The 19,336-nt window shown below is 51.5% G+C and overlaps 1 protein-coding gene across 8 annotated transcripts in view; it reads left to right on the top strand.

The window, feature by feature from the left end:
• Positions 1-19,336, top strand: part of Kif21b (kinesin family member 21B) — a 47,680-nt gene that overhangs the window by 18,951 nt on the left and 9,393 nt on the right. For 2 of the 8 annotated variants that reach the window (XM_075988088.1, XM_075988092.1), the window contains exons 9-28: positions 1,527-1,716; positions 2,459-2,522; positions 2,620-2,838; positions 3,183-3,264; positions 3,637-3,754; positions 4,547-4,738; positions 6,220-6,419; positions 7,774-7,881; positions 8,372-8,440; positions 9,760-9,992; positions 10,152-10,299; positions 10,524-10,718; positions 10,814-10,915; positions 11,961-12,126; positions 12,307-12,358; positions 12,538-12,595; positions 13,421-13,626; positions 13,705-13,782; positions 15,571-15,684; positions 17,506-17,544. In XM_075988088.1, the coding sequence (XP_075844203.1) occupies positions 1,527-1,716; positions 2,459-2,522; positions 2,620-2,838; positions 3,183-3,264; positions 3,637-3,754; positions 4,547-4,738; positions 6,220-6,419; positions 7,774-7,881; positions 8,372-8,440; positions 9,760-9,992; positions 10,152-10,299; positions 10,524-10,718; positions 10,814-10,915; positions 11,961-12,126; positions 12,307-12,358; positions 12,538-12,595; positions 13,421-13,626; positions 13,705-13,782; positions 15,571-15,684; positions 17,506-17,544 (2,633 nt within the window). The remainder of the gene's footprint in view (positions 1-1,526; positions 1,717-2,458; positions 2,523-2,619; positions 2,839-3,182; positions 3,265-3,636; positions 3,755-4,546; positions 4,739-6,219; positions 6,420-7,773; positions 7,882-8,371; positions 8,441-9,759; positions 9,993-10,151; positions 10,300-10,523; positions 10,719-10,813; positions 10,916-11,960; positions 12,127-12,306; positions 12,359-12,537; positions 12,596-13,420; positions 13,627-13,704; positions 13,783-15,570; positions 15,685-17,505; positions 17,545-19,336) is intronic. The other 6 variants (XM_075988089.1, XM_075988093.1, XM_075988090.1 and 3 more) reach the window with 3 other exon arrangements.

The raw sequence follows: 19,336 nt of genomic DNA on the forward strand, positions 1-19,336 counted from the left end.
GTATCAACAGAAGGAGGAGGCCAGCAGGCATTCTGGGTAGAGAGTAAGCCATATAAAAACAACAGAAAGGGGAAAAACAGGTGCTCTGGGGGGCGTGTCTAAATTCTGTGTAGCCAAGGCTGACATCACCCGCTGGCGGCCCCTAGTCTGGATCTGTCACATAGATGGGTGGGTTTGGAATTGGTTTCAGAAGCATGCAACTTGTTTGACAGCTTTTCTGAAAGCTAAGAAGGAAGTTTCAACTTCTGTGGAAAAATTTGTCTCTGCCAACAGCTGGCACTAAGTTGGCTGGAGTGAGGAGCGGTGTTTCTTACATGAAGAAATTTCATAATTCAAGCACAAACAAACTGTGCATTTGCAATCGTATCCTGTCTGTAAGCTGTTAAGAGGTCCTGTGGCTCAGGACACAGACAGAATCAAGGCAATGAAGAGGTGGCAAATTCTATACCGCTAAAGCTTTACCCTTATAGTAATCCTCTTCTTTGACTAAGCAAAGATTATGGTAACATTCGTGGGCAGAAATAGAGGGGACTTAAAGGGGTGAAATTCATTAGCTTGACATTTTACTTATACAACAGACAACTCTGTGAGCCCAGTGTCTTGGTGACAGTGTGCATAGTTACCGATTATAGCTTTAGTGTAGACAGTAAACATGAGAGCAAAGATATCGAGAGAGTGACCGCCTCTCCTAGACTGTGACTTTTCTCTACCCCAGTCCCCACCACTCCCTGTTGTCTTTATGTGCCAACTGCCTGGCAGGGTTTTGTCACTTGGATTAGCATTCCTGGAGAATGAAAGCAAGCGATAGCAAGGTAAATCGAGAATTTGAGCTTTCTAGCTGTTAGAGAGAGAACTGTGTGTGTGTTCATTTTGAAGACAGGGTTTGTCTTGTAGCCATAGCTGTTCTGGAACTCTTTCTGTAGACCAGGCTGGCCTTGAACTCATAGATCCATCTGCCGCTGCCTCCTGAGTGCTGGAATTAAAGGTGTGTGTCACCACCGCCAGGCTTTTTTTTTTTTCTAAAGAGGAGTCTTGTTACGTAGTCCAGGTTGGCCTGGGACTCACTTTGCCCAGGCTGGCCTTGAATTTGTGACCTTCAGAGTTCTAGACAGTGAGATTATAAGAAATGAGCCCAGCCGGGTAGTGGTGGTGCACGCCTTTAATCCCAGCACTCGGTAGGTAGGGTAGGTAGATGTAAGTGGATCTCAGTGAGTTCGATGCCAGCCTAGTCTACAAAGCAAGTTCCAGGACAGCCAGGTCTGTTACACAGAGAAACTCTGTCTCAAAAAACAAAAAAAGAAAACAAAAGCAAACAAAAAACAAAAAAGAAGTGAGCTCCATATCCAGTGCTGTGTCAGCTTCTGAGCCTTGGGAGACAGGAACTACGTTAGGAAACCTGGAGAAAGGGAGAGACCGGAAATGCCACTCTGCCCTGGGAAAGGCTCAGGACGGGTGGAAGAGGATTGCCACTGTACCCCTCCCATGAGATTTAGCTCCTGACTGCTCCCTGCCTGTCTCCATCCCAGGGCAAGCGGGTGATTGGGGAAGACGGTGCTGAGGGCTACAGTGACCTGTTTCGGGAGAATGCCATGCTTCAGAAGGAGAACGGGGCTCTGCGGCTTCGAGTGAAGGCCATGCAGGAGGCCATTGATGCCATCAACAACCGGGTCACGCAACTCATGAGCCAGGAGGCCAACCTGCTTCTGGCCAAGGCTGGTAAGTCCGGGTGCAGCAAACTAGCTCGGAACAGTAGCATGCCTGCTATCGCTCCTGCCCCCTGGTATCAAGCAGGCTGTGATGACCAGCCAATGCATAGATTACTTCGTTTATGCATTCCCCAGCAATTTAGCATGGCACACTCATAGCTTTCTTGTTAAACATGTAAGAGACCCATAGTGTATTAAGCAAAAGATGCAACTCTCCGCAGCTGACCTTCCACCCACATCCCCGCTGCTTTCAGAAGGATCCTTCCTGAGCAGCCAGTGCGTGTTTTCCCACACTTTCTCAGCACATTTGTTTTGAGTATAAATGCATTTGAATATATCATTTGTGCGTGCAGATAATATGCATTGCATTTTCTGTAGATGAGGTCATACTTTCTATTTTATGACTTCCTTTATTTCATTTAGCATCGTGTCTTATAAAATCTTCATATTCAAAGCCACTTAATTTTTAAATGACTGCATGATGCTCCCTCCATATGTGATGTTGAATAATTTATTGAACCGCCACTATTGACGGACGTTTAGATTGTTTCCAATTTCATGCCGTTACCCAACAGTGCTTGGATACAACTACGGTCATGTTCAAGTATTTCCTTCACATAGATTCCCTTATGGAAAAGCCTGTGTGAGCTACCATGCTGGAAGCACATGCAAGGCCACCAGTCTTAGAGCCATGGCCTTGGTCCTTGCTGTTGTCACCTGTTTTCCTTATTGTGCCTGTCTTCTCCGTTCAGGTGATGGCAATGAGGCCATTGGTGCTCTGATCCAGAACTACATCCGGGAGATTGAGGAGCTGCGGTGAGTAGGCCCGTCCAGTGTGAGCAGGCTGGATGGCCTTGGCAAGGCTAATTTTACGTGGCTCACCGGGCCCCACCCACTCGCTCTGTCCACACAGAACAAAGCTCTTGGAGAGTGAAGCCATGAATGAGTCTCTCCGCCGAAGCCTCTCACGGACTTCCACTCGCAATCCCTACTCCCTGGGAGCTTCTCCAGCAGGTCCAGCCTTTGGGGGCAGCCCGGCCAGCTCCATGGAAGATGCTTCGGAAGTGATCCGTAGGGCCAAGCAAGACCTGGAGCGGCTGAAAAAGAAAGAGGTCAGGCAGCGGAGGAAGAGGTAAGTGTCACTACCTTCCCTGCAGCTAGAGCATTGGAAGGTGCTCACACACACACCATCCAGGAGAAGCACTCCCTGCCCCAAGTATAGGGAGGAGCACCCCTACGCAGCCTCACCCCACTCTTAGGGGCATTACCAATAATGCGCTTATTCAATGTGCAGCAAAGATGCCTCCCCAGCCTTCTCTTGTGTGCTTTTCCGCAAGGCTAATCCCAGGAGATAGAGCAGGACTGGGGGTGGGTACTGGAGGAGTAGATCACGTTCCCTCCAAAGCAGGAACCGAGTCCCATCACCACCATCCTGTGGTGCTAATTTCTAATCCGGCTTCGTTTTTATTCCCTAAGCAGCCCAGAGAAAGAAGCCTTCAAAAAGAGGGCAAAACTCCATCAGGAAAACAGTGAGGAGACTGAGAACGAGGCTGAGGAGGTGAGGGTTCCCCCGGCTGCTTCATCATGGGCTTGCCGCCATGTTCCTGTCGGGGTAGAGATTCCATCAGCGTAGCGTGGGCCCGGCCAGAGAGTTGCCTTTAGTTGATCCTTGAGTATTTTGATAATGCTGACTGTTGCCATGGTGATCTCCATCCCTCGGGCCTTTGCTTCATCCCAGATGGATGATGCTAGACTGAGCATCCTCCACAAATACTGTACCCAGGCTAGTAGCAGTGGATGGTCTTCCCAGAGGAGGGTGTGGCTGGCTCCCACCCCTGCTGATTCCCCTGAAGTCTTGTGTGGCCCAATCTCTGTCTTGGGGCTCCCATCTCATGAGGCAGGCGCAGCCCTAATGGTACATTGTGCCCAGGAGGAGGAAGAGCGAGACGAGAGTGGCTGTGAGGAGGAGGAAGGGCGTGAGGATGAGGATGAAGACTCGGGCAGCGAAGAGAGCCTGGTAGACTCAGACTCCGACCCTGAAGAAAAGGGTGCGTGGGCCAGGACTGGGGAGATGAGTTGCTGGTGGCCAGTCAATGGTGGGACTGTCAATCAGATTTTGGCCCCTAAGAAAAAGTTCAGATGGATCGGGTGGGGTAGGCCAGCTAGTGTGCTCAGAGACTGCATGTCTAGACAGGGCTCAGACTCCTGCCTGTGATGCCAATGAAAACAACAGTAATGACAAGTGATGGGAATCCTTAGCCCCCTCACATGCCCACACTGTGCTGAGTTTGACCCTTCACAAGGCTTGATAAACCCAGTGCTCGCTACTGCCTTGTGCAAAGGTATTAGACCCCCACCCCTGAGTTACCACTGAGCATGCTCAGAGAGGTTCCTGACCCACTTTGGTGGACCCAGAAAGGGGTAACCTTCTGAATGAACGACTTTGGCTGGTGCCAGGACCCTCTCCTTCATGTGGAGACTTCTGTCCTTCAGCTCTGTCCTGTTGTCATCTCGCCTGCAGCCCTACAAGGTGCTGAGTCGCTTTACCCTCCTTCACCCAAGCAGGGTCCCGTGACATCAATCATGGTGACATAGACACATGGGCCCATCAGGGTGAGAAAGGCGTTAGACTCCCTCTAAGCTCTTGAGACCCAATAAGGATTTCTGAAGCTGCTCATTGAATGTATTGCCCCACGTGGCAGTCCTCAGCCTACCCTTCTGGTCACTGATTGCTCACTGCTGACAGAGGATGTCCCCTGACCCTACATTGTCACCTCTGCTTCTTTGCCCCAGCCCCTGGCATGGGGCTGAGTCTGGCTCTGTCTGGCCCCGCCCCACAGAAGTCAACTTCCAGGCAGACCTGGCAGACCTGACCTGCGAGATTGAGATCAAGCAGAAGTTGATTGACGAGCTGGAGAACAGCCAGCGGCGGCTGCAGACGCTCAAGCACCAGTACGAGGAGAAGCTGATCCTGCTGCAGAACAAGATCCGAGACACACAGCTGGAGCGCGACCGTGTGCTGCAGAACCTCAGTGAGGCCGGCACCATGCTTCTCTTTCCCGACCAATCCCCCTGCTCTGTCAAAAGACACCCAGCATCATTCTGATAACACTTGGCCTTCTGCACAAGGGACCTTTTGCCCATAGTTAAAATGTTCTTGTATCTAACCCAGCTTCTCTGCTACTTTTGTTTTCAAATTACTTTTGTGTGTGTGTGTGTGTGTGTGTGTGTGTGTGTGTGTGTGTGTGTGTGTGTGTAAGATTATAGCACACATGTAGAGGTCAGAGGGCAACTTGCAGAAGCCCATTCTCTCCTTCCACCATCTGGGTCCCAGTGATTTAACTTCGGTCATCAGGCTTGGCAGCAAGTGCCTTTATCTGCTGAGCCATTTTGAAGCCCCCCCTTTTTGAGACAGAGTAGCCCAAGCTGGCCTTGAACTTATGGCAGTCTTTCTGCCTCAGCCTCCCTGGTGGTTGTCATGGGATACATTAGAAATCTTTAATCCTTTGTCTCCTAAGGCATATGACTAAGACACTTCCTGACCTCCCTCCACCCCACTATATCCAGTTTATAAAACTTCTCAAACTGTGCCCCTCTACTGCTCTGATTCGTTGGGCGATTGACTTCCTCGTCCACCTATTTAGCAGGTGTTAGATGAATGTTATAGAAGAGGTGTTACTCGAGGGACTGGAGTTGTTTTAGTGTGTAAAATCCTTCTCACGGAGTGTGTCTCGCAGGGTGACAACATAGTGAGCAGAGTGGCTAGCAGGGCTGGGGATGGGGGACTTAGGGGTGGCGCAGCCTGGGGCGTGGAGGGCTACGTGGAGAAGGAGAAGGTAACCTTGCAGTAAGGCTCAAGAGAGATGAGGTAGCCCAAGAGCAGAACTAGCAGTGGGAAGAACATTCCAGACAGAGGGAACAGAAGCTGCTAAGCCCCCGAGGCAGTCGTGTGCCTGGCTTGTTGGTGGATGAAAGTGGAGGCTAGACCACTTAGGAGGCAGATTGGCGTAAGATGTGGTCAGGTTCAAGCATCTCAAAGGTAGGGTGGACAGGAGGCATGGTGGATAAGGGAGCCGGGTCTTAGGAGCCAAGCCTCTGGGCAGGAGGTGGTGAGGTTTTCAGAGATGGAGTGAAAAGTGGAAGTCGGGCTGGTTTTGGACCCGCAGTTGGGGATGTCGCGTTCTGGTGCAAGCATCTGGCGAGGAGCCGGCGTGTTCCTTCCACTGCAGTTCCATTGCCCTAGCTCTTCTTGTTAACCGTCCACTTCTTGCTGGCACCACCTTTCCAGGGACCAAAGTCTCATTCTGAAAATGCTACTGAACGATAGAATGTCAGAGCAGGAAAGAGCCTAGGATGGCTGCTGAGCCCACATCCTCATTGTTCAAATGAATAAGTAGGCTCAGGGAAGAGCTCAACCTGAAAACAAGAACCCCAGGCCTGTCTCTCCACTGAGCCCTCATTTAGTGGGAGCCGTGGAGCCTGCAGCTCCGACACTGCTTTTCACTGTTCTCAGGCACCATGGAGTGCTACACGGAGGAGAAGGCCAACAAGATAAAGGCGGATTATGAGAAGAGGCTGCGGGAGATGAACCGGGACCTGCAGAAGCTACAGGCTGCTCAAAAGGAGCATGCCAGGCTACTCAAGAACCAGTCCCGCTACGAAAGGGAGCTGAAGAAGCTGCAAGCGGAGGTAGCTGAGATGAAGAAGGCCAAGGTAGGCAGAGGGCATGAGGAGTGGGGTCGAGGTGCCTTTGCGGTGCCTTAGAATCCATATTCCAAGTTAAAGATTATCACTGCTGTCAAGTGTGGGTCTTCCACTAAACACAGCATCACCTGATCCAATCCTGCCTCAGTCATGCGCACTTCTTCCTAGTTACCTCAGCTCAGTACTGGGTTCATTGCAGGTACCCTGCTCAATGCTGCTGTTGTGTTGGGAAGCTGTACTAATAGTTGCACTACTAGTATAATATATGTGTGTGTGTGTGTATACATATGTAATATGTATGCATATACACATATATAATATGTATGCATATACACATATATAATATGTATGCATATATAACCTATATATATGTATGTTAACACTATTAGTATGTAACACTGTAGCTGTACTAATAGTTCCCATCTGTACAAGGAAGCCTTAAAGCTTCATTTGGTGCAAGCCTCTAATCATAGTAACAATTGGCACCATTGCCAGCTCTTGGTTAGGCATCTTGCATGCTTGGTACACACAGGAAAGACAGAGTTAATCGATTTTAGAGGAAATGGATGTGTACCTGGGTGGGCTCTGTCCTCAGGGAGGTCCAGTCCTTCATCCAGGATCTGGCTCTGTCCACCTGACTATGCTCTTATGGTCCCAGGGCTACAAGTGGAAAAGAAGAACCCAAGGTTAGCTCAGGGGTGCCTGAGCAGGGCCCCCTTCTTCCCTATAGGGGAAAGAGGAGCAGCCGAGGACTGCAGCGGTCTGTGTCTGCAGATCTTGACTGTGAGGCCCACAGCTTTGGGGTCTCTGGCAGTTTAGGAGAGCTGCAGAGCAATGCTGCCTCGGGACTGAGGCCCATTTCACCCCTGCGATGAGGAATGCAGGAGATCGAGAGGAGCCTGGGTTTGGGAAGTAAGATGACCCAGGCTCCACTAGCCAGCTCTTCCTGGCTCTGTGATTCTAGTTGCTTTGTCTTAAAGGCTCATTTCTTTCTTGGTAAGACAGGAGAGAGGCCTTTCTCATCTGAGCCTCCTGAGGATGGGGTCTGCCTTGTAACAAGTTCTCATTGTGTTGCTGTGGCTGTAAGATTGGCTCTGGAATCTCAGCCAGGCTGGGGATAGTGGCTTTTAATGAGGGCTGGGATAGACTTTTAAGTGCCAAGGCCACTTCTTTAACAGCTTGTTAAGGTATCTTAGCTTCCCACTTGGGACGAGTGGGAAGGACATCTTAGGTTTCAGACCCCCAAGTCGGTGGTGCTTTGAGGGCTGCCTCCCTGACCAGTGTCCTCACAACCAGCTATGACTGGGCATATAGGCAGCTCTGGCCCAGCCCGGCCTCACCTCCGCTGGCTCTGCCATCCCAGGTGGCCCTCATGAAACAGATGCGTGAGGAGCAGCAGCGGCGACGGCTGGTGGAGACCAAGAGGAACCGGGAGATTGCTCAGCTCAAGAAAGAGCAACGGAGGCAGGAGGTAAGAGCTCCCAGGAGTTTTCAGCCCCCCTTGCCTACCAAGTACCCCCAGTTCCCACCGGCCCAAGTGACACCAGCCTTGCTTGGAACACAATATAGCCTATCAGAAAGGCAGAGCTACTGTTGGCTTCTGTCCTAACCCCTGCGTGTTCAAGAAAATAACTTGAGTCCAGAGAAGGACATGAATTTTCCAAGGTCACCAATAAAACCAGACACTTGGAGCTTCAGGCCCGGGAGACTAGGTGTCTAGTCCAGGTTTGTGTTCGTGGTAGGAGGTAAGACCAAGAGAGTTAGCCTCACGGCCACCCCAGGTAGAAGGGTGCAAATCCAAGTATCCATTTTATCTACAGTTTGGCAGTGTGAGCATCACACGAGAAGGTCTTGAGCTCTTCGCTGCAGAGTGCCCAGCCCATTTCCAGCCCATTTCCAGCCCTGTCTGGACAGCGAGAGTGTTGTTGGTAGCTGGATGTGGCCTAACCCTTTTCTTTCAGTTTCAGATCCGGGCCCTGGAGTCTCAGAAGCGCCAGCAGGAAATAGTCCTGAGGAGGAAGACCCAGGAGGTGAGTGTTCTCATCAGGCCAGCTGGATAGACAGGTGGGCTCTGACTCTCAAGAAGTACTCCTCTAAAGAGATAAGAGGGAGGGCGAACCCTTGCTATGTGTGGCCTGGATCTCCTTCCGTTCAGTGAGTGCAGCCTTGCCAACTTGTAGTGACCTGTGAGAAATGACTTCTCAACCAGTGAGCCGAGCCTAGAGGGCTCACACATCCCATCCCCACTGTCTGTGACTGGTCATTTAAAAAAGAAAAAAAAAAGCCAGGTGGTGGTGGCACACACCTTTAATGCCCTCGCTTGGAAGGCGGAGACAGGTAGATCTCTTGTCAGTTTGAGGCCAGCCTAGTGCAAAGTGAGTTCCAGAACAGAGCTGTTATACAGAGAAACCCTATCTCGAAAAGCAAAAAAAAAAAAGAGAGAGAGAGAGAGAAAAGGGAGGGCTAGAAAGATGACCCAGTCAGTAAATTACTCACCATCTAGGCCTGAGGACCTGTGCGTTAATCCCCGGCACCCACATAAAAACTGGCATGTGGAGACAGGTGGATCTCAGAGCTTGCTGGCCAGCCAGTCTAGCTTACTGGAGAGCCCTGGGTTCATTGACAGACACTGCCTGCAAACACAGGGGGAGAAATAGAGCAAGACACTCAGAGTCCGCCTCTGGTCTCCATGTGCTTGGGGACGTGTGCACAGGCACACCCAGGTGTGCACATGTGTATACACCTTCTAGAGCATGAGAGTGAAAAAATAGGAGAGAGAGAGAACGAGCATCTCTTGTGTTTATTCTACATCACAGACTTCTTATCCCTCTACAGCCCCAAGCTCAGGCCTATACAGAGCTGCCCCTGTTCTCCCAACGCCCAAACCAGGCTTTCCTGAAGTTCCAGTCTTCCTTGTTCACTGGGTCCCCTCTCCTCATCCCCCAGTCTTCCTTGCTCACTGGGTCCCCTCTTCTTGTCCCCCCAGTCTTCCTTACTCACAGGGTCCCCTCTTCTCATCCCCCAGTCTTCCTTGCTCACTAGGTTCCCTCTTCTCATCCCCCAGTCTTCCTTACTCACAGGGTCCCCTCTTCTCATCCCCCAGTCTTCCTTGCTCACTAGGTCCCCTCTTCTCATCCCCCAGTCTTCCTTGCTCACTAGGTTCCCTCTTCTCATCCCCCAGTCTTCCTTGCTCACTGGGTTCCCTCTTCTCATCCCCTAGTCTTCCTTGCTTACTGGGTCCTCTCTTTTTGTCCCTCTGAGAGTCTTCCTTGCTCACTCGGTCCCCTCTTCTTAACCCCCATTCTTCCTTGCTCACCGGGTCCCCTCTTCTTATCCTCACTTTGCCCAGGTCTCTGCACTTAGGCGCTTGGCAAAGCCTATGTCTGAGCGAGTGGCTGGGCGTGTAGGATCCAAGCCCCCCAATTTGGATTCTGGGGCCGAGGTGTCTGCCAGTACTACCTCGTCTGAGGCTGAGTCGGGAGCTCGCTCTGTCTCTAGTATAGTGCGCCAGTGGAACCGGAAGATCAACCACTTCCTGGGGGACCACCCCGCGGCTGCTGTCAATGGCACCCGCCCAGCCAGGTGAGCAGTGTGAGCAGCACCTGTGAGCAGGACGGGAGTGGGAAAGTCCAGGAAGTGCTCTGGTGCCTGGGCTGTCTGCTTCAGAATCTGTGTAGGAGCTCAGTAGAGCTTCAGAGGTTCAGAGCAGTCAGCCAAAGCCCCTTTGCCTCTGCCTCCCAGGAAAAAGTTCCAGAAGAAGGGGGCCAGCCAAAGCTTCAGTAAGGCGGCAAGACTCAAGTGGCAGTCCCTGGAGCGGAGGATCATCGACATTGTCATGCAGAGGATGACCATTGTCAACCTGGAAGCTGACATGGAGCGGCTCATAAAGGTGGGACCTCCTTTCTCATCTCTCCCACCCCGCTTTCCATCTGTCCAGTCACTTGCTATTTCTCTGGCTCCTCACTCTTTCTCGTCTCCACCTCTGCTCCTCATGCCCGATCTGACCTCTGGATGATCCCAGACAGATGGGTGGCTTGGTGTAGGAGCTGTGGGCAGGGCTTGCCTAGGTGTGAGATGTCTCCTCCATCACTATCTCCTTCCCCATCCCCACAGAAAAGGGAGGAGCTATTCCTCCTACAGGAGGCTCTGCGGAGGAAGCGGGAGCGGCTGCAGGCTGAGAGCCCCGAGGAGGAGAAGGGGCTACAGGAGCTGGCTGAGGAGATCGAAGTGTTGGCAGCTAACATTGACTACATCAATGACAGCATCACTGACTGCCAAGCCACCATCATGCAGCTGGAGGAAACCAAGGTACCGGCAGGACAGTCTGGCTGGGTGGGGTGGTAGCAATGAGTGGGCTTGGCAGTCCTGTGTGATGGGTGTTTCTGCTTTTTGGTCTCAAAAAGGAGGAGCTGGACTCAACAGATACCTCCGTGGTCATTAGCTCCTGCTCGCTAGCTGAAGCCCGCCTACTCCTAGACAACTTCCTCAAGGCATCCATTGACAAGGTGAGCTGGCAGCTCCCCTAGAACTGGGCATGCATTGTGTACCCTGGTGGTGAAGCCCACGGGTTTGGCTCCTTCCCACCTGCGTCATTTACAGGCTGGGACAAGCAACTGAACCTGCAGACCTCAGGTTCTACGGCTATAAAACCGGAACACTGACAATACAAGGCTTGCAGCTGGCTGCACAGAATGCTGCATTGCTGCACGTATGGGCTTGGCTTCAGTTATAGGTGGCCAGGCCCGTCCACAGCAGGACCGGGCTTGGGTCTGTTGGAGGCAGAGGGGAAAATGCGTGTACATTAGGGATTGAGGAACAGGAAGCAAAAATTACATTCCACCCTTGACCTACCAGAACACAGGGAGTCATTGGGCCTCTCTCCTCAGTGACCGGAGAATGTGTTTCTTCCTGTCCTAGAGCCTGAGTCTTGGGACAGACGCCAGCTAGTGTCCATATAGTTAACTGGAAAGAGGTTGAGAGGCCATCCTGCCCAACTCTTAGCCAGACCCCCCAGTGGCTTCTCGGTGTTGCATTCTGTCTTAGGGGGCTGTATCAGTGTGCTGAGGTACCATGACAAAATGTCACAGACGGGGTGGCTGGTACAACAGAGATTTCCTAAGCCTAAGATCCCAGTGTTAGCCGGGTGGTTTTTCTGAAGCCTCTCTCCATGGCCATTGTTTCTTCCTGAGTCTCCACATGATCCTTCCTCTGTGTGGCTTGTAATGATCTATTATTATAAGGACACCAGTCATACTGTATTAGGGACCACACCTATGACCTCATATTATCCTGGTTCCCACTCTAAAGGACCTGTCTCCAAGTACATTCACATTTTAAGGTAACAGAGGTTGGGACTTCTGCATTGAATGAGGAATTGTAAGTCCACCCATAACGGAGTATATGCTAGAGTGGCCTTCACTAATGTGTGTGTGTGTGTGTATGTATGTGTGTGTGTGTGTGTGTGTGTGTATGTGTGTGTGTGTGTGTGAAGGGCTACAGCAGCAACCGTAGGCCAGGAGGAGTACACCTGACCTTGTTCTTTGGCCCCAGGGTCTACAGGTGGCCCAGAAGGAAGCCCAGATCCGGCTGCTGGAAGGACGGCTGAGACAAACAGACATGACGGGCTCCTCGCAGAACCACCTGCTCCTGGACGCTTTGCGTGAGAAGGCCGAGGCACACCCCGAGCTGCAGGCCCTCCTCTACAATGTGCAGCAGGGTAAAGCTTCATTGTGGAGAGGGCTTTCCAGCTCCCCAAACTCCCCTGCCTCAGAACTCCCTCAGAAGTCTTGGTCTGATCTAGCGGGTGAAGAGATGCTGGAGAAAGGCTCGTCCTCTTTCCGCGTACTCTGATGGGGTCTCTCACCCACCTTCCTCCTTTCTTCCCCCACCCCCTCAGAGAATGGCTATGCCAGCACAGACGAGGAAGTCTCCGAGTTCTCTGAAGGAAGGTGAGTTTTCAAGCAGGGAGGCAGCAGCCTTCCAGCATGCACCTGGGGATGGAAGAGGGGTCCCATAGGACCCCAGGGCTAAGCTTGGATTTGCAGGCTCTTTGGGACTGATATGGCTAGGTCCTAGAGAGATACAGTATAACTATCATGATCCTAAACTTCCTTGCTTTCTTCCTCAGCTTTTCCCAATCATTCACCATGAAAGGCTCCACCAGCCATGATGACTTCAAGTTCAAGGTAAGTCCTGTTGGAAATGAGGCTGTAGGTTTAGTAGGGCAAAGTCCTTACATTCTGATCCCCATGACCGTAGTTCCAGGCCTCCAGCCCTAACTCAGTTTTGACCATAGAAGAAATGGAGTTGCCAAGAAGGATCGTGCCTGGAACTGGCTGGGGGGTGGGGGAACCAACCTAGAATTTGCTATGTAGACCAGGCAGCCTATTCTTTTCACCGTGGGAGAAATGACTAGACCCGCTGACAGCCTGTGTCTTCTCTACCTAGTGAGATCACTATACCCAGAGACCCTGCTTTACAGAGCGTCTCCCTCCCACCCAAGACTCTGGGTCAACGCCAGGTCTAGATCCCTAGTTATTTTCCCTGCAGTATTTGTTCAACCGCATGGAAGTCAACAGTGAGAAAGTTTTCTTAATGGTGATAGATTGACAGATTAGTGATAAGAATGAACCAGCACTCAAGACTTATTAAAGTTGGCTGTAGGGAACTGCAGACTGAGCAGTGAGTTATGCCTCGTCCTGGAATGATCTGATTAGGTCAGTCTGATGGATACTCTGTGGTTTGCATAGTCTAAGGGCTTCCATCAGCAAATCTCCCTCAGGCCAGGCAATATCATTTTCCTCAGGATTTACCCACTTCTCATGTGTTTGCTTCCATACTGGAGGGTAAGCCCACACTGAACTAGATCTTCTGTTCTTAGCTCTTTTAGTTAGAATCTCAGCCTCCCCTGTACTTGGAATAGTGGGGGCTGTGTCATCAGGCCCAGGTCTTACTTTCCTTTTATGGTCCATCAGTTGGGCACATTGGCCTACTCATCCTTCCTTTCCTAGGGTGAGCCTAAGCTATCTGCCCAAATGAAGGCTGTGTCTGCGGAATGCCTGGGACCCCCGCTGGATAGTTCCACCAAGAACATCACCAAGTCCCTGGCCTCCCTCGTCGAGATCAAAGAGGATGGAGTGGGCTTCTCTATCAGAGACCCCTACTACCGGGACAAGGTCTCACGTACTGTCAGCCTGCCCACCCGAGGCAGTACTTTGTAAGGAGGGGGATCCGGGTCATGGGTCAACGTGGGCAGAAAATTAGGTCTTGGATTCACTGGATCCTTCTTTTCTAGCCCTCGGCAGTCTCGAGGTGCCACGGACACATCCCCTCTGACCCGAAGAAAGTCTTATGACCGGGGGCAGCCTATCAGGTGAGAAAATACATTCTAGAATCTGCACAAGTCACTGTCCGGTCCTCAGGGGCATGAATGGCTCTGAGCGTCTTCTCTGTGGATCATCACATACACTTGCTAGTGCAGCCCTTTATGGCACCATGGTCATATACTCCATCTTCACAGCTAAATGGTGAGGCGTCTGGGCTCAGCGTGATCATAGCAACCTATGAGAGGCAGGAGAAGAGCCTGCTCCAGACCCCAGTCTTCCCTCTTTGCCCATAGCTCTGGCTTGCAAGTGGCCTTGGTTGAGAGGAGTTGAGAGGATATTGCTATACGTACAGCCTAACAGCCTTCATCTGTGAACTCAGAGAACACACTGAAGTCAGTCTGAGGACTAAGCTGAATTCAGGATGCTAATCCAAAGGGAGGAGAGTGTAATGGTGGCTTTCCAAAGAGGGGAATAGACAGGCCACCGAGGTCACAGACTCTTCCTTGAAGGAACTGTCAGTTCTCATGGTTCAGCTTCTGGAGATTGTTCTGAACAACGAGTCGGTAAATCAGAGCCAGAACTGCTCTTAGGGAATATTCCCTCCATATGGAGAGCCAGGTTCCCATGAGGAACTGACTGTGTCTCCAATGATGTCTGCATCACCTTGTTTAAAGAAAGACCTGAGTTACTGTATACAAATTGACAGTATTGAGCTCAACCATGGCACTGTAACCCAGGCCCCAACGAAGCTTGTCTGATCTTTCTCAGCTTTCTAAAGCTTAGCAGTGTTGGAGAGGACTGTTGCAGTGTGTTTGGAACTGTTTCAGGAACCAAAATCTCCATATAATTGGACGTGGTAGCCGACACTTGTAATCTTAGCATCCAGACAGAGGCCAGGTCAAAGTCTTGCAAAGCCAAGGCCACTCTGGTCTATATAGTTTGTTCCAGGCCAGACAGCGCTACATAGTGAGCTCATGTGTCAAAACAAACAAATCAAAACCATCACTAAGAAACACAAAAATGCTCTAATAAACAAAGGCAGTAACTGGAGCGTCCCTAGGACACTTGTTTCCAGGATCAGGGTGGGAACAGCCTCAGCTGGAAGCACACACACAAAATTATACAAAGCTTCCACTACCCCATGTAAGTCTGATAACCACCCAGAGAATGACTAGGAGCATTGATTGTGGGATTAGAAACAAACTTCAAACAGTAGATGAAACTCCAGCTACACCATGAGGGTGTGATTTAAGCATCTAGGGGCTGGAGAGACGTTGGCTCCATGTTTAAGAGTACTGGCTGTTCTTCCAGAGGACCTGGGTTCAACTCCCAGCTCCCACAGGGGTTCACAACCACCCGTAACTCCAGTTCTAGGGTGTCCGATGCCCTCTGCTGGCACTGCACACACATTGTAATACCGATATAAATGCCAGCAGAACACCCACGCACAAAAAATAAGATAAATATTTAAAAAGCATCATCTAGGGCTGGAGAGATGGCTCAGCGGTTAAGAGCACTGGCGCTCTTCCAGAGGACCTGAATTCAATTTCCAGCAACTACAACCACATGGTGGCTCACAACCATCTATTATGGGATCAAATGCTCTTATGGCTTGGAAGTGTACACGAGAGCACTCATACATAAAAATTAATTAATTAATTAAATAGAAAAAAGCATCATCTAGGCTCTTGGCTAGGGAAGGAGTTCTGAGGTCACTACACAACAGGCCCTGTCCCCTGGGGCTTCATGGGGTGGGACAGAAGCTGGAAACCCAATACTGGGTGGACTTGTGGATAAGGGTGTGGTCACTGATGACTCCTGTTCTCATTTACCAGATCCACAGACATGGGATTCACACCTCCATCCTCACCTCCCACTCGGCCCCGCAATGACCGCAACGTCTTCTCTCGTCTCACCAGCAATCAGAGCCAGGGGTCAGCACTGGACAAGTAAGAGCAGGCCTGAGGAGAGCCAAGCAGGGCACTGAGGCTGGGAGGGGAAGCCTGTGGGGCTGGTCAACCGGGTAGACTCCAGCCAGTCTGTTTCAGCTCCTCTAAGTCATGAGGCCCTTGATATTCTTCAACTTTTCTGTATTCATCAAGGGTCTCTCCTTTCCCCCAAGAGTGCTGGGCTGCCAGGAAAGGAAAAGATGGAGGAGGTTACATCCCTAGGGTGGGACAGTCAGAAGTAGTAGCCATGGGGCAAGCGTACCAGAGGGTATTCTAGAATGCCCCTTCCAACTGCTTCTGTCTTTGCTGTTCTCTGCAGCCCTTTCTTAAAGCTCCAGCTACTGATTGCAAAAGCTTTACATAAGGCCCCGGTAATCCTTGAGCATTTGCCCAGTGGACAGAGACCTCTGAGTCATCTCCACGTGGTGGGCTCAGCTCCACCTGTGTTCATAGCTCCTGTGGTTAGGCCATCATTGCTATAGGGTCATTCTGTTCACAGACATCCCTGTATTCAAACGGTGCTCAACCTTGCTTCGCGGTCTGCTGTACATGCATGATTCCATAGGAACTGTCAACCAGCCCAAGAATTGTTTGTCTTCCCTGATTTGCATAAGAATGTGGTCCAAAGCAGAGTCCAGGGGCCTTTGCCTAGAAGGAGGCCCAGAATCTGGGACTGCTGACTCTAGCTAACCCTGACAATGGGACTTTTGCCTTCAGGGGGACCCCATCATTCATGGTTTCATTTCTGGACATCTTCGGCTCTATAGTTACCCAAAGGGCTCCCTTCTTTCCTCCTGAAAGCTTTCCTGCCATAAAGAGCAATGATGTTGTGACTTTCAGGGGAGCCCCAGATTATAGACTGCCTGCCCTTTGTGTGTGATTCCTGCTCTGCCCACCCTCTCACAGCAACCTCCCCTTCTGGTTCAAAACACTGCTCCCTAGGTGCTAAACCCACGCGGGGCAGACCCAGCAGGTCAGCATCCTGGATACTGTTCTTGCCCAAGCTTACTTCATCTCAGCTCCTACTAAAGAAGCTGTGGCTATGCCTGGGCCGCCCATCCTGATTCACCTCTCCCCAGTGCCATGCAATTGACTTGATTGGTCATTTGGTTTATTATTTATTTCTTTGTTTTGCTTTTGAGACAGGGTCTTGCCATGTATCTAGACTGAGTCATCTCCACGAGGGTATCCTTCTGATTTACTCTCCTAAGCGCTAAGGATACAGGCATGTGCCACTACATCCACTTTGTCCTCTCCTACTCCCCACAGATTGGAGTAGGACTCTGCCCGTCCTAGCCTAGTTTACAGGCTTTGGTCCTATTCAGTGCTCCAGTCTTGGGACCTACACACAACACAGAGTTAACTTCTAGATATGGTCTGAGGGAGGAAAAGAGCAGCGAGGGCCTTCTTGTGTCCTTGGACAGGCTTAAGCATTGCTGGGGTGGTACAGCCGGCCCCAGCTTACACAGTGGGCCAACCAGAGAGCTTGGAACTAGCAAAGAGCCCTGGAACCATCTCCCCAAGAGTGGGCTGGCCTCCCACACCTCCTATGGCCCTCTCCTCACCCCTACCCTGCTAGCTGAGAGACCCCCTGGTGGTTCGCTGCTGGGGGACTCTCCCAGCTCCCAGGACAGTCTGTCCCCACCCTAACCCCACCATCCTCCCCGAAGGCCCTCTTCCCCTGCCTCTCTCTGCCTTCCCTGAAGAGAATAACCGCCCTCTGACCTCCCTGCTGTTGTTGCTGCTGCCGCTGCTGCTACCGCCATCCCTATGTGTGTTTTCCTCTCTCCCCTAATCCAGCTAATTTTCTGCCCTTCCCAGGTCTGATGACAGCGACTCCTCTTTGTCGGAGGTCCTGAGGTACACACAGAATGTCTCTCATGTTTGATTCCCTTTCTTGCTCTCTCTTTCTGTCTTTGCCTCATGCTTCACCAGCCCCTCCTGCCTGTACCCCCTGTCCTCAGCATGCTGCCCCTCCTCTCCTAACCCCCCCGCCTCTTCTACATCCATGGCCCTCCTGAGACCTCTTCTTGCCCCATGGTTCCTTCCTCTCATGGTGACCCCGTGGCCTCAGACTATGCCATGCCTGGCTAGAGCTAAGGGCTTGTGGTCGGGGAGGGTGCAGCTGCTTGTGGCTGGCCGTTCTCTTCTCCCTCCTGCCCCAGGCAAGGTGGGGAGGGACATGGAAGCCTGGGCTGGACTGGAGTGGAAGCAGAGGTACCGCGAGGACCTTGTGAGCCTGCTAGTCTTTATCGAGTGTCTTTAGCTTTGGTGGCTGTGCTTGCGGTTCTTGTAACTTAGCTTGTGTTGGCGGGTGAGTCTTGCAAACTTCAGCTCTGAGGGGCACCCGGGGGGGGGAGGGCAGTGCCCTGCTGTATCTCTTAGCACACAGCTTGTGGGTGTCTATTACCCTTCAGCCCACAGGACGACCAGAGGCTGGTCCCTCGAGCCTACTGAGCACAGAGCCCTCATAGCGAGGGGTAAGGCTTAGGACCCTGGCCAGCAGAAGGCTCTTATACAAAGGCCAAGAGCTCCCCCTAGCTCTCCAGGCATGCTCTCTGCTTACCATATTCTGCCATACCATGGTTAGCACCACTGATTTAGCCTGAGCAATGAGGTCTTGCCAATAGATACTACTAGTAACATACCAGCCTTTTAGATCACCGACTCCTTTCGATACACTTTCATGGCGGTCTTGGCCTAACTCAGCCCAAACTGGCACCACAAGCTGGCAGCGAAAGTAGGGAGCTATTTATGCATGCGCTTTTCTGGCATGTGGGCATGTGTGACTAGTGTCCTGGTGTTGCACCTGGCCAAGGCAAGTCTGCAAGACCGTGCAAAAATGCTACAAGTGGCATGTCAGTCATCTCAGTGACTCCACCCCCAGCCATTGTGCCACTGTCCGCAGCAGCGTTCTCTTTAAAGAGCTAGAATGTGGTTTTTGATGCCACCTAGCTGGGTCTCATCATTAAAGACCTTCCTGAGAAAGACAAAATCACCCCCAGAACCCCAAAAGGTAGATATAGCAAAACTCTCATACTTCCTTGCCTCGTCCTTGTTCCTGCTCCCAGGGTATTGTGCAGGACAAGCAGGTACCATTCCAGGCCCAGGCAGGCTTGCTCCAGAGAGGTTCAGGCATCCCAGCCCCCTGCTGGGCTGCAGTCCCCTGACCTATCCCTTTGGATAGGGGATTTTTTGTTTGTTGGCTGGTTTGCTTGTGTTTGACAGGTTGTCCTATATGTGCCAGGCTGGCCTTGAGCTCCTTATATAAACCGGTCTGGCAGCACACTCACAGCCGTCTCCGGCTTGAGCTTACCAAGTGCTGGGATAACAGGTGTGTGCCCAGCCCTGATTTATCCCTTTGTAAATGACCAGCACAGGTCTGACCATGCTGGCCCAACTCATGTGGCTCTGTGAGCCCGTCTGCCTCACTACTGCCAGCCCTAGATCACTGGCTGGTAAATGAAGTCTGGGGAGTGTGACAACCTGTATGCACATCCTTCCTCTCGCCTGCCCCCAGTTTTGATCGCCGAAGAAGCATGTAGACTCATAGGCGCTACAGAGGCCAGTGCTAGCACTTGGGCCTCCGTCCTGCCCCAGCAGGGCTGGCTGCATACCTATCGCTGGCTTCAAGTTAGCTAGCCTCTCCCGA

Source organism: Microtus pennsylvanicus, chromosome 10 (assembly GCF_037038515.1).
Source record: "Microtus pennsylvanicus isolate mMicPen1 chromosome 10, mMicPen1.hap1, whole genome shotgun sequence".
Taxonomy (NCBI): domain Eukaryota; kingdom Metazoa; phylum Chordata; class Mammalia; order Rodentia; family Cricetidae; genus Microtus; species Microtus pennsylvanicus.